Source organism: Lontra canadensis, unplaced genomic scaffold, assembly GCF_010015895.1.
Source record: "Lontra canadensis isolate GAN:19392208 unplaced genomic scaffold, GSC_riverotter_1.0 scaffold106, whole genome shotgun sequence".
Classification (NCBI taxonomy): Eukaryota; Metazoa; Chordata; class Mammalia; order Carnivora; family Mustelidae; genus Lontra; species Lontra canadensis.
In genome coordinates, this window is record NW_022631100.1 from 3,595,515 (window position 1) to 3,608,798 (window position 13,284).

The following is a 13,284-nucleotide window of genomic DNA, read 5'->3' on the forward strand; positions in this document are numbered from 1 at the left end:
TTTCTTTCTTTCTTTCTTTCTTTCTTTCTTTCTTTCTTTCTTTCTTTTTTAAAGACTTCAGTTAGAGGCGCCTGAGTGGCTCAGTGTGTTAAGCCTCTGCCTTCGGCTCAGGTCATGATCTCAGGGTCCTGGGATCCTGGAATCGAGCCCCGCTTTGGGCTCTCTGCTCAGCGGGGAACTTGCTTTCCCCTCTCTCTCTGCCTGTTGCTCTGCCTACTTGTGATCTCTCTTTCTCTATCCAATAAATAAATAAAACCTTTTTAAAAAAATACTTCAGTTATTTGAGAAAGAGCAAGAGAGAGCACAAGTAGGGGTGGGAGATACAGAGGGACATGGACAAGCAGACTCCCCTCTGAGGAGGGAGCCCCACTCGGGGCTTGATTCCAGGTCCCTGGGACCACGACCTGAGCCAAAGGTAGATGCTTAACTGACTGAGCCACCCAGGTGCCTCTCTTGAAGTTTTTTTCTTATTGTAGCTTGTTTAATTTAAGTAGGATCTAGGTTTACATATTTAGATTTTCTCACTGTTGGGGAAGAAGAAATCCCTGTCTTTTAGTTTCAGTTCTAGCTATTCCTTTTCCTGTGAGAACCTTTTAAAATGGGTCAAGCCACTGTCCTCACATTGTCCTGTCTCCCACCCACCTACTTCCACCTCCCTTCTGTCAAAATTGCCCTAATTCCATCAGCGACCACTCAGTGACATTCAGTGGCTCTTCTCATCTCTTGATTTCTCTGGTATTTTTGTTAGAAATAATATCTTCCCTTTGAAATTCTCTCTGGACAGTTTTAGAATAGTAAAAGTTCTTATATGCCTAGATCATTTCAAGAAAAGATGCCTTTTTTGAAGGTGACTAGATGAATACATGGCAACTCGATGATCTTATTAAAATCAGTTAGCATGTTTGCTTTTAAAAAAGCATTTTTGGGGGGCACCTGAGTGGCCAGTGGGTTAAAGCCTCTGCCTTCGGCTCAGGTCATGATCTCAGGGTCCTGGGATCGAGCCCCACATCAGCTCTCTGCTTAGCGGGAGCCTACTTCCTCCTCTCTCTCTGCCTGCCTCTCTGCCTACTTGCACTGTCTGTCAAATAAATAAATAAAATCTTTTTTTAAAAAAGGCATTTTTTTTTTGCTTAGACTTAGTAGTTGATCATATTAATTTAATTTTATAAATCTGTTCACTTATTTATGTAAAATATATTGAGTGCCTTCTTTGCGCCAGGCACTGTTCTATGTACTTGGGGTGCTAAAATAAAGAAGACAGAGATTCTTACCCTTCTGGAGTTTATATTTATTAAACTTTTTTAATAAATAAAATTTAATGTAAATTTAATAATAAAAATTACTTATATTTATTAAAAACTACCTGATAATAATACATTTAGTATATATCTGCTTTATGTGTGACTTCTTGAATAATTAGATGCCTCTTGTTTCCAGTGCATGGTTCAACACATGTAACAACTAGTTGCCTATTTCTAGGTCTCTTGATCGCTGCAGTTTATGTTTTATTAAAGCAATAGTCATATATAGTTATTAATAGGTAGTTTTATCTGAAATATTGAAAGCAGTGATTATTTCCATAAATTGCTATTTTATTTCAGTCCTCCCTGGTCATAGATGTATATTAGTAGTAGTATTTGGCTTAATATCCTTTACTGTCCCTTATGCATTAGGGTGCTGTATGCATTATAATAACTGTATGATTACTAGGATAATCAGTAAATTAGAGCTGTTAATTGTGTAGTGTTATGAATGACCTAGTTCTTTTTAAATGCCAGTCTATAAGGATAAATAGAGCCTAGGTTTTTAAGAGAGGAGAAAAGACTTTTTTCCATAATGCTTGGCCGGACAGATGGCTGGGGGTCAGCTAGAAGCTGAAATGTCGATTGAGCTGAATCATACTGTGGTAAAATGTTCATTAGGGTGTATGTATGCATATGTAGGAAAAGATACTCCAAATATAAAATCTTTTTTTAAAGTTTTTTTTAAATTTTATTTGATAGAGATCACAAACAGAGAGGCAGACAGAGAGAGAGGAGGAAGCAGGCTCCCTCCTGAGCAGAGAGCCCGATGAGGGGCTTGATCCCAGGACCCTGGCACCATACCTGAGCTGAAAGCAGAGGCTTTAACCCACTGAGCCACCCAGGCGCCCCTAAAATCTTTTCTTAAGTCATTATACAAAATTATATTTGCCAGAAGTATTGGAAATGTATAGTAGTACAACAAGTGAGTGTTAGGAAGCTGTGTGTGGTCTAGGCTGAATAGAATTGGTGGCTGTGGAGATAGGGAGAAGTGCATGGGATTTGGAAAGGTCAGGAAAAAATGCATTAGCCTTGTTGATGGATCTCTAAAGGGCGGAGAGTAATGCCAACAGTAATTCCTAGGTTTCTAATTTGGATAGATTGTGGTGATAGTCACTGAGATAGGGATAGGATACCCTGGAGAGCAAGGTTTAGTAAGAAAATGTGGGTTGAGATTTGGACATGTTGATTTTGAGGTGCCTTTGAGCCTGTGAAACTCCAAACACACGGGCATGGGTGAAAATACTCCGAGATGAGAGAAACAAGAGAAGTAGACCACTGAGGAAAGTGTGAAGAGAGTATCCACAAGACTTGGGAGGTTCACAGAGGCGAAGCAACAGCAGTGGGGTCTGTGAGGGGGAAGAGAGAGGGCTTTGTCCTTGAAGCCAAAGGAAGCGAAGTGGTCAATGGTGAGAGGTTTGAAAAATGCCCCTTGAACTTAGTGGCATGGAGAGAGGTCATGTATTACTTCAGTGAAAACTAAGGACAGATGCAGAAACCATGCTGAGCTGAGTTAAGGAGGAAATAGAGGTAATGACTATTTAAGAGCTCTAGAGAAATCTGTTGTTGTAAGGTAGGAGACAGTATGACAACCAGAGGATTATGTGGGGTTGAGGAAAGTTTTACTTTACATGGGAGGTGTGTATTTGAGTTTTAACGGTTGTGTGTACACTGATGACTTACTGATCTATATAACATGAAGCATATGATATATTTAATTACTTTGCTATTGTGGCTATATAATGGGACTTAAAATTCAGAATATTTTGCTTTAATTTCAGAGGAAATGAGCTTTGACCTTTGTTTTTAGTTAATTCCGTTTTCAGTTAGTTCTTGTTTTTAGTTAATTCCGCTTTTTACCCTAAGATTATAGAAACTCAGCTACCCTCAAACAACATATGTTTTTCCTATTCAAAAGTATATTCAGAACCAAATAAATTGTAAGAAGGATCATTTTATGACTGATCCTGACTCTCTTGTGGCGCAATATTATTTTGCTAATATTATACTCAATTAGATAGCAAAGAAGAGGCAGGTGGAAGGAGATTAAAGATGTTAGTTTACTCAGGTGTAAGTCTTTTCGAGAATAATACAAGAAATTTTGTGGAGCATATTTAGCTTTGTTTTTACAAACTAAAGTCGTATTTTAGTTTAAGTCCATGAGAGAAATTTAAAGAATTGAAATGACTTTTCTTGTGTGTGCATGATTATAAAAGAATTTAAGATCATTGTGAATATTTCAAAGAGCAGAGGAAAATAAAAAGTAATTTCCCTCTCAATTCTATTACACATTTTGGGGTATATTCTTCTATATACTTTTCCTATGCAGGTTGAAATCAGTCTTCAAAATATTATGGGTTGGAGTAAGAGAGGAAGCAAGAGAGGGAAGGAGAGAGAGAATGAACATCTATCTAAAATAATACTGTAGGGGTGGTTCAGTAGTTAAGCATCTGCCTTCAGCTCAGCTCAGGTCATGATCCCAAGGTCCTGCGATGGATCCCTCATCCAGCTCCTGGCTAGGCGGGAAGCCTGCTTCTCCCTCTCCCACTCCCCCTGCTTGTGTTCCCTATCTTGCTGTGTCTCTCTTTGTCAAATAAATAAAATCTTTAAAAAATAAATAAAATAAAATAATACTACATATAAAATTTTGAGAGAGGGAGAGAGAGAGTATGTAAATTTAAAATATATACTGTTTTGAAACTTGCTTTTTTTCACTTAGCAGCATAACTCTGGTCCCTAATGTGCAATAGTGTTTTAAATGTATAAGCTCTACCTCCTTTCATTTCATTTTGCTCCAAGCCAATCAGTATCAGCAGTTTAGGTTCTCTAACTTAGCAATATAAAATTTTTCTTTGAAAAGGCAAAAAGAAAGCAGAATATATATAAACTTGATGTTTTATTAAAAATATTAATGGGATGAGTTTACTTGAGCTTTAAAGTTATAGGAGTTATGACAGTTTTCCAAAATGGCCAGATTATGACCGAATGGGAAAAGAATGGAACGTATTTTCAGAGGAAGGGCCTGCTAAAACTGAGGTCTGGGCCAAAGATGGAAGAGGATATATAAGCTAGAGAAGTTGGTGAAGTAGATGGGAGGCCAGTTTAGAAAATAGATGTATTGATTCTATGACCTTTAAGACTAAAACCTGAAAGCAGAGTCTGAATGTTAGATCAAACCAGAGTACATCGTCAAGGTTTGGAGCCCAGATGGTAACACCAGGGTCAGTCCTAAGAGATCAGAACTGAGCAACAAATATAGGTAGAGAGAAAATCTGAGCAAAGGGGCGTAAAATGTAGCTCCAGGTTCAAGCTAGGCACCAGGAAAACATGGAGGAATGTAAATTACATTCACAAGACTGGGAATTGCAAGTCAGTTTCTTGTTCAGGTGGGCAGATTATTATAGTAGCATACTTCCTATGTCATCATGGACTTCATGACAAAAAATATTTGCCTTCGTTTCATTTCTAAATACCCTTGGCTGATAAGTCTATGCTATTCCCCTAGCAAGGTGGAGTTGTATAGGTTTTGTAGGAAAGTTCTAGGTCCTTCATTTAGGGAGTACTTTGGGTCAGGATGTAGGGATATAGTCAAGACATGATAGGCCTGTGATCCACTTTCAGCATCCCGTTTCCCCAGCCCCTGCTGTACCCATGCCACTAGCCAACTTACCCTATGTTCATGTCAAGGGATTCAGATGGTTCTTTTTATGCCTTGAAATGCTTCCCAGAAATACATAATTAACACATTCATTTTTGTGAATAAGTTCATAGAATGATTTTAAAAAGTAAAAAAGAGAAAGTAGAAACTTTTCTTGACAGAAGAATAACACGGTTCACCAACAGAGAAAAGATGGGGCTGGGGAACCACATCCATGACATCTCAGAGCAACTGATGGCATTTCATGCCTCCTTCCCAGTTTTTCTCTCAACCCAGGCTTACATTTTTTATGTAAATTCATTAATGTAACTCATAACAAAAGCGGTGATGAAGGGAGTTTGAATGGTTTGTTTTCTTGTGTTCTTAGGCACAGTAACCTTGGTGCACGACCGAAGGGGCTGTCCACTCTGGTGAAGAGTGGTGTCCCCGAAGCCCTGAGGGCAGAAGTGTGGCAGTTATTAGCAGGCTGCCATGACAACCAGGCAATGCTGGATAGATACCGACTTCTTATCACAAAGGTAGGAAGCTTTTTTCATATTCTTCTCATTGGACAGAATATTAAGTAAATACTGTTTTCATAGCTGCAATAAGTTGTAAATGTTTTGAACTTCTTTAAAAACTGCTTTAGTGTTGTGCAGTGAATGGTTCTGCCTTTTGTTCTGAGCACTTGTTGTGGATAGTGGTAAATAATGCCTTGGCTTTCCTTTTTTCAATAAGTGGAAGATATTTATATTTCAAGTGTTTTCAGTGAAGCTTTCTTACTGAGTGAAATTTGTGTACAATTATGTTTGTACGCAGTATAATTATACTCTAGTGTAATTTAAAAATCAAATTAACTTAAAATGAAATTAAAAGGTCTTCTGTGCTTATGTAACCTTACACTTAAATGATGTAGATAGTTAGTTGCCCAGATCCTTATTCTGTCAGGAGCCCCTGCTTCCAATGTAAATTCCTGTGCTTATGTCCAAAGAGCACATTACAGAACATATGTAAAGGTAGTCCTCAGTCCTAGAGTCTCCTCTTAGGTCTCACCTCCCGATTTCTTAATCTGCTCTAAATCATGGATTTAAACATCTCTCTTCATAAATGAGATACTTTGATAACCAAGACTTTGTTCCTCAGGATTTATCAACTTTTCATATTCTTTAGTCCCTTTAATTCTTTCTTCTCTTCCTTCCCTCTGTGCCTCCCTCCCTTCCACAGATATTTCCTGAATGCCTAAATTCACCTATTGCTAAATTCAGATTTTTTTAAAAAGCTTTATCATTTTTATGATAAAAACACTAATCACTTTTATGATTAGTGTTTTCTGCAGTGGAATATGCAAGGTGATCCATTGATATATGTGTGGGAGGGGAATGCCTCAAGTTCCATTTGTATTTTTTAAATTCCAACACAAAGGATATTGAGCTATCCTAATATTTGCTGTGCCGTGGTACTGAGACCTCAGTAAGTCGTTGGGTCCAATGGCTACTTGTCCCATGTGATTTAGGAGTGACCTGAAGGAAGAAGGGGCTTGCACACTTTGGGAAGGAATACCAGTGATGCTCACACTCATGTATGCGCTTTCATGATATTCAAGTTTTCTTGGAGTTTGCATGGGCTCTTATGTGGATTTAAAGGTTGCCTAGTTTTAACTTAACCCCCACAGGGTATATGAGTGGTTTAAAGCAGTTGCTATCACAGGATGTTACATATTAAGATACTAAAAATGACAACAGAAAACAAACACACTAATCAGTCCCTTCAAGTAAGAATTAATGTTGTCTAAAGGATGACAAAGCAACTATTTCTAGAAATAAACTCATGTTCTAGAGAAGGACATTTGAAACATTTGGCAATGTAAACATCACTATGTGATTTTGTCGCACTGAAAGCTACACGTGTTATAAAACTCAACATCTTAAAAACCTGGAATCAGAAATTTCAAATGTGTTTAAAACTTGTACAAATAGTTGTAGAAAATTTGGAACTGACTATTAAAATATAAAAATAAAACACCTTCTGGTTTAATGATACAAATTCATTTGAGGGGCTCCCGGCTGGCTTAGTTGGCAGAGCATGTGACTCTTGATCTCAGGGTTGTGAGCTCAAGCCTCATGTTGGGTGTAGAGATTACTTAAAAAAAATGAAATCTTTTTTTTTTTTTTTTTTAAGGAAAAAACCTCATTTGAGAAAATGAGTAATTTCCTAACCACATTTCAACAAAATGATTAATGGGTGTGACTGAAAAAAAAAAAATGATGCTCCTCTATTAGGGTCTCTGGATCTCTGTCAGTCTTTTTCAGATATGATAATGAGTAAACCATGAACTAAGAAAACTGATTTTGAAACAAGTTTCCAATTGTTTTTTCATAAACTGATAAAACAGCATATGAAAAAGTAAATCATGTTGTATGATTTCTGTTTACATGAAATGTTCAGAATAGGCCAATGTGTAGAGACAGAAGGTAGGCTAATGGTTGCTGGTGGCTGGAGGATGGAAGGATTGGGAGTGGCTGCTCCCAGATACGGGTTGCTTTTTGGGGTGTTGGAAATATTCTGGAATTTCATAGTGGGGATAATTGTATAATATTGTGAATATACCAAAAACCACTGAACTATATTACCTTAAAATGGTAAGTTTTATGTGAAGTTTCTCTCAGCAGAAAAATTGCACAAAATAAAACACTTTTAAATGACCCATATTCAATATTGAATAATATTTTTGTGTAGCCTAAATTTTTCATTAGTTTTATCTTTTTTTATATCCTACCTACATTTCTATGCTTTAATAGGATCTATATTATACAGTAGCACTTGTGCATAATAAAAATTAATAAAATAAATATATATGTGTTGGAAGTTTCTGTCCAGAAAAGTTTTTGTTAATGGAGGTAACTGAGAAGAAGTGTCCAGAGACGGTAACTCTGGTGTCAGAACACTTTTTAATATAAATAACAAACTGTATACTTTGTTATTGTATAAATAACAAATTGTATACAAATTGTATACTGCTTATAGGATAGCCTCTACTACCATATCTCTTTCTCTACTAAGAGGCTTTTAAGATTCATACCTTTTAGGATTTCAGACTTTGGGAGAAAAGTTAAGAATAGTCTCCCATGATGTTATTTATGAACTTCCGACAATACAGTGTATGTCATATACATGATAAAAGCTTTACCATATATACTAAGCACCATGGTAATTTTGAATATATAATTATGGGAAGGAGTTTAAGATCAAGAGACAGAATGACCAAAAATGTTTTCATTGAATAAAATATTTTGAGAACTCTCTTTCACTCTGGGATCTGGCTGTGATTTACTTTCTGCATGTGAAGACTGGAGGCAGGCAAGAGCGTGTTATTTTTTTCTGGCAGATCCCTGGTAGTAGACAGATCCCTGGGCCTCACCAGTTGTGAGCCTTTGCATCTGCCTCCATATTGAACCACCTGCCTCCGTTCTGTTGCTGTTTCCTGCAGTTTCCTAACTTGAGAAGCAATAGCCATCCCTACTTCTCTGGACTGTAGTGGTGGTGGCAAACCCAGAAGCTAGCAGTGGTGTCCCCAGTCTTCTGGTCTTCCAGCTCTTTCAGTGCTTAAGTACTTAAGTTCTTCCATTAAATCTCTTCGAAATACTTAGAGCAGGTTTTCTTTCCCTGACTGAACTCTGTCTGATGTACTCGGCACATGCTTGTCATCTTGTTGTCACAAAATGGCTACTCTGCATCTAATATTGTGTTTAGAAAAGAAGAAAGACAAAGGCTGTCAAACTGGACTTTAAGGGAACAGGCCTCCAGGCTACCAAGTCTTCCTGGGACTTCTAACACCAGCTAAGAGTTTGGGGGTCCAGAGAGCCACTCTTATTTTATACTTGCTTAGTTACAAATTTGGGGGTCCCTGTAGATACTCTCTAGGAGTAGAATAAAATGTTATACTCACAATTACAGGTTGTTGTTTTTTTTTAATAGCAAAACAATACAAACCAGAACCAGCCAAAGGAAGAGAGATATAGAGCAGAATCTAGGACTGAGAGGATTTCAGATAGGATGCTGGCATCATCCTCAGGGACATATTATCCTTCCTGCATCAGTGTGTAGTAGTATGCGCTTAAGAATCACCAACACAGGAAGCTTACCAAGCTTTGGACTCCAGAATTTTTATTGGGGTTTCTTTATATTGGCATGATTGATTGAGTCATCACCCTCCTGGTTGAATTCAAACTTTACTTCTCTGTTCTCCCCTCTCCCAAAGTTGGGCTGATATCACCTGGCTCAATACCCCTAACCACATGGTTGGCTTTCCTGGCTTGGCTAGCCTCCATGCTGAGTCCTCTTTTTAACACAAACTGTCTAGGGCTCACCATGAGTTGCATCCTCCGCATAAACTATCAGATATGGTTGGAAGAGCCAACCGCAGATGGAAAAAAGACACTCATACCATTTGGGAGAGGCCAGGGACTTAGAGGTTATCTCCCATAAGCTTGAATTGAGGCTAGACCTCTCTTCGGCATATCTGAACCAAGTCTGTGTCTCCCCACCTTTTTAAAGATCCATTTATTTATTTTAGAGAGAGAAAGAGAGTGCATGTGAGTGGGGGTAGGGGTAGAAGGGGAGGGATAGGAAGAGGGAAAGAATCCCAAGCAGACTCTGCAGTGAGTGTGGAGCCTGACCTGGGCCTTGCTGTCATGACCTGTGAGATCACAACTCATGAGATCATGATCAGAGCCAAAACCAAGAGTCAGACGCTCAGCAGACTGAGCCAGGTGCCCCTGTATGTTGCCCTTCTAAAGAGCTTTCCCTTAAACTTTAAACAACAACTTTTACTTATTCTTTTTGACCAGAATTTTGTTACATGGCTACTATCTCCCTGGGAAGTTGGGATTTTTTTTTTTTTTTTAAGGTGGGCACATTGCTTCTCTCCTCTACCCACTGAAATATGGGTTTTTTAATAATGATGAAAAGAGAAAATAGAGATTGGGTAGACACCCACTTTTTTCTGCTGCAGTTGCCTGTTAATAGAGGCAATAGTTGAGATCTTATGGAATAATTTTTTATAAAAATTAAGCTTAGTAGTTTGTTTATTTTAGAATGGCAAATGTTTAAAAATTGCCACTGGAGGTTGACTAACAATGTAGAATTTAAGATAGCTTAATAAATTATTCCATGTTCAGTTTATACATTTATGACTACATAAAATTTTTAATGTTATTTCTGTTGTTAACAGTAAAATTTATCAAAACAACATTTTCATACAAACAGTATAGAAATGTGTGGTTTCTTTATTCAGGCTCTCAAGGTATAACATTTCTGTGAGGACATACAGTGGTATATTTAGTTTCATGGTCTTCCTTCTAATAAGAGATGATAAATGATGCATGTCAGTATCTTAAGAAACAATTTTGTCCTTTTTCTGTGTTTAAGGGTAGAAATTAGATAGCAAGTGTGTAGAGCCGAGAACGTATGTATGTACTTTGGTGGTGAATACATAAAAGCTTACCAGCCACTCAGTAGAAAAAACATGAACACCCAGAGGAGATTCAGTAAGAAGTGCTTCCAGTATTTGGTACTTGTTCGTCATGGTTCAGCAGTTGGTAGTGTCTTCTTTGGTCCAGTTAATTTTTCATGTCTTATCAAGGAAATGGCAGTATTTCAAGGCCAGTTAATGAAGTGGTTCAGCTTAAACAAATAGTTGCTTTATGAAAAGCCTACCCAGGACCTAAGATGATGTAAGAAAGGAATGTGAGTATTTACAGAAAACTTACCGAAGATTCGGCTTCTATGAAAAGTAGTCTTTTGGGGCACCTGGCTGGTTCAGTTGGTGGAGCCTGCAACCCCTGATCTTGGGGTTGTGAGTTTGAGCCCCATGTTGGGTGTAGAGATTGCTGAAATAAAATCATTAAGAAGAAAGAAAGAAAAGATAGAGAGAAAAAGTAGTCTGTTTCTCATTCAGTTCTATGGTAGTGGTGTGGTAGTTCAGAATTTGAAGCAGCAAATCACATTCGGAAGCATTCTTTTCAGGTGTGGTGTCATTCAGCCATCGGGCTGAATCCAGCCACAATACGCTTTGTGTGACCATCAGTACATTGAGAATAGTATGTGTGTGTGGTTCAAGCTTGTACTTTCTGTTTGATCATAGACTCACTGCTCTTTATTATTTACTTTCTGTTCTTCACACATTGCAATGCATGAATGGCCCTCAAATATATTTGATTTTGTGGTTACCACATGAACCATTGCCTCAGAGGAGGTAGTTATTCCAGTGTGCTTTTCCTTGGTTAATATCTGTTTGACTACTTTGCATTATATTCTTTAACTTCATCCATGTCATTGCAAATGGCAAGATTTCATTCATTTTTATGGCTGAATATATATATTCCATATACCACCCCCACATCATCTTTATCTGTTTATCTATTGATGGACACTTGGGCTGCTTCCATTGGTTGGCTGTTATAAATGATGCTGTAATAAACATGAGGGTACATGTATCCCTTTGAATTAGTGTTTTTGTATTTCTTGAGTAAATATCCAGTAGTGTGATTCCTGGATCTTTGGGTATTTCTATTTTTAACTTTCTTCATACTGTTTTCCTCAGTGGCTGGACCAGTTTGCATTCCCACCTGCCAGCAGTGCAAGAGGGTTCCTTTTTCTCCACATCCTTGCCAACATCTGTTGTTTCTTGTCGTGTTGATTTTAGTTTTTGACAGAAGTGAGATGATATCGCATTGTAGTTTTTTTTTTAATTTTTAAATTTTTAATTTTTTTATTAACATATAATGTATTATTAGCCCCAGGGGTACAAGTCTGTGATTCGCCAGGTTTACACACTTCACAGCACTCTCCATAGCACATACCCTCCCCAATGTCCATAACCGAACCACCCTCTCCCACCCAACCCCCGCCCCGCCCCGGCCACCCACAGTTTGTTTTGTGTGATTAAGAGTCTCTTTTGGTTTGTCTCCCTTCTGATCCCATCTTGTTTCATTTATTCTTTTCCTATCCCCCAAACCTCTTACGTTGCACCTCCACTTCCTCATATCAGGGAGATCATATGATAGTTGTCTTTCTCAGATTGACTCATTTCGGCAAGCATAATACCCTCTAGTTCCATCCACATCATTGCAAATGGCAAGATTTCATTTCTTTTGATGGCTGCATAATATTCCATTGTATATATATACCACATCTTCTTTATCCATTCATCTGTTGATGGACATCTAGGTTTTTCCATAGTTTGGCTATTGTGGACATTGCTGCTATAAACATTCACGTGCACCTTCGGTTACTACATTTGCATCTTTAGGGTAAATACCCAGCAGTGCAATTGCTGGGTCATAGGGTAGCTCTATTTTCAACTTTTTGAGGAACCTCCATGGTGTTTTCCAGAGTGGCCAGCTTGCATTCCCTCCAACAGTGTAGGAGGGTTCCCCTTTCTCCGCATTCTCGCCAGTATCTGTCATTTCCTGACTTGTTAATTCTAGCCATTCTGACTGGTGTGAGGTGGTATCTCAGTGTGGTTTTGATTTGTATTTCTCTGATGCCGACTTATATGGAGCACTTTTTCATGTGTCTGTTGGCCATCTGGATGTCTTCTTTGCAGAAATGTCTGTTCATGTCCTCTGCCCGTTTCTTGATTGAATTATTTGTTCTTTGGGTGTTGAGTTTGATAAATTCTTTTTTTATTTAATTTAATTTAATTTTTAAAAATTTATTTCTCTTCAGCATAACAGAATTCATTGTTTATGCACCACACCCAGTGCTCCATGCAATATGTGCCCTCCATAATACCCACCACCTGGCTCCCCCAACCTCCCACCCCCTGCCCCTTCAAAACCCTCAGATTGTTTTTCAGAGTCCGTAGTCTTTCATGATTCATCTCCCCTTCCAGTTTCCCTCAACTCCCTTCTCCTCTCCATCTCCGTATGTCATTGTAGTTTTGGTTTGCATTTCCCTGATGATGAGTGATATTGAACGTCTTTTGATTTGTCTGCTGGCCATCTGTATGTCTTCTTTGGAGAAATGTCTGTTCATGTCTTCTGCCCATTTTTAGTGGATTATTTTTTGGGTGTTGAGTTGTATAAGTTATTTATAAATTTGGATACTAACCCTTTATCAGATATGCCATTTGCAAATGTCTTCTCTCATTCCATAGATTGCCTTTTTAGTTTTGTTGATTGTTTCCCTTGGCTTGCAGAAACTTTTTATTTTGATATAGTCCCAATAGTTTATTTTTGGTTTTATTTTCCTTGCCTCAGGAGACATATCTAGAAAAATGTTGCTGTGGCCAATGTCAGAGAAATTGCTGCCTGTCTTCTCTTCAAAGATTTTTATGGTTTCAGG

The 13,284-nt window shown here is 38.0% G+C and overlaps 1 protein-coding gene across 6 annotated transcripts in view; it reads left to right on the forward strand.

The window, feature by feature from the left end:
- RABGAP1L (RAB GTPase activating protein 1 like) overlaps positions 1-13,284 on the forward strand; it is a 736,622-nt gene that overhangs the window by 205,692 nt on the left and 517,646 nt on the right. For all 6 annotated transcript variants that reach the window (XR_004380432.1, XM_032838759.1, XM_032838760.1 and 3 more), the window contains exon 13: positions 5,327-5,477. Coding sequence is in view for 5 of the 6 variants with exons in the window: in XM_032838759.1 (XP_032694650.1) it covers positions 5,327-5,477 (151 nt within the window). In the remaining variant the exon portion in view is untranslated. The remainder of the gene's footprint in view (positions 1-5,326; positions 5,478-13,284) is intronic.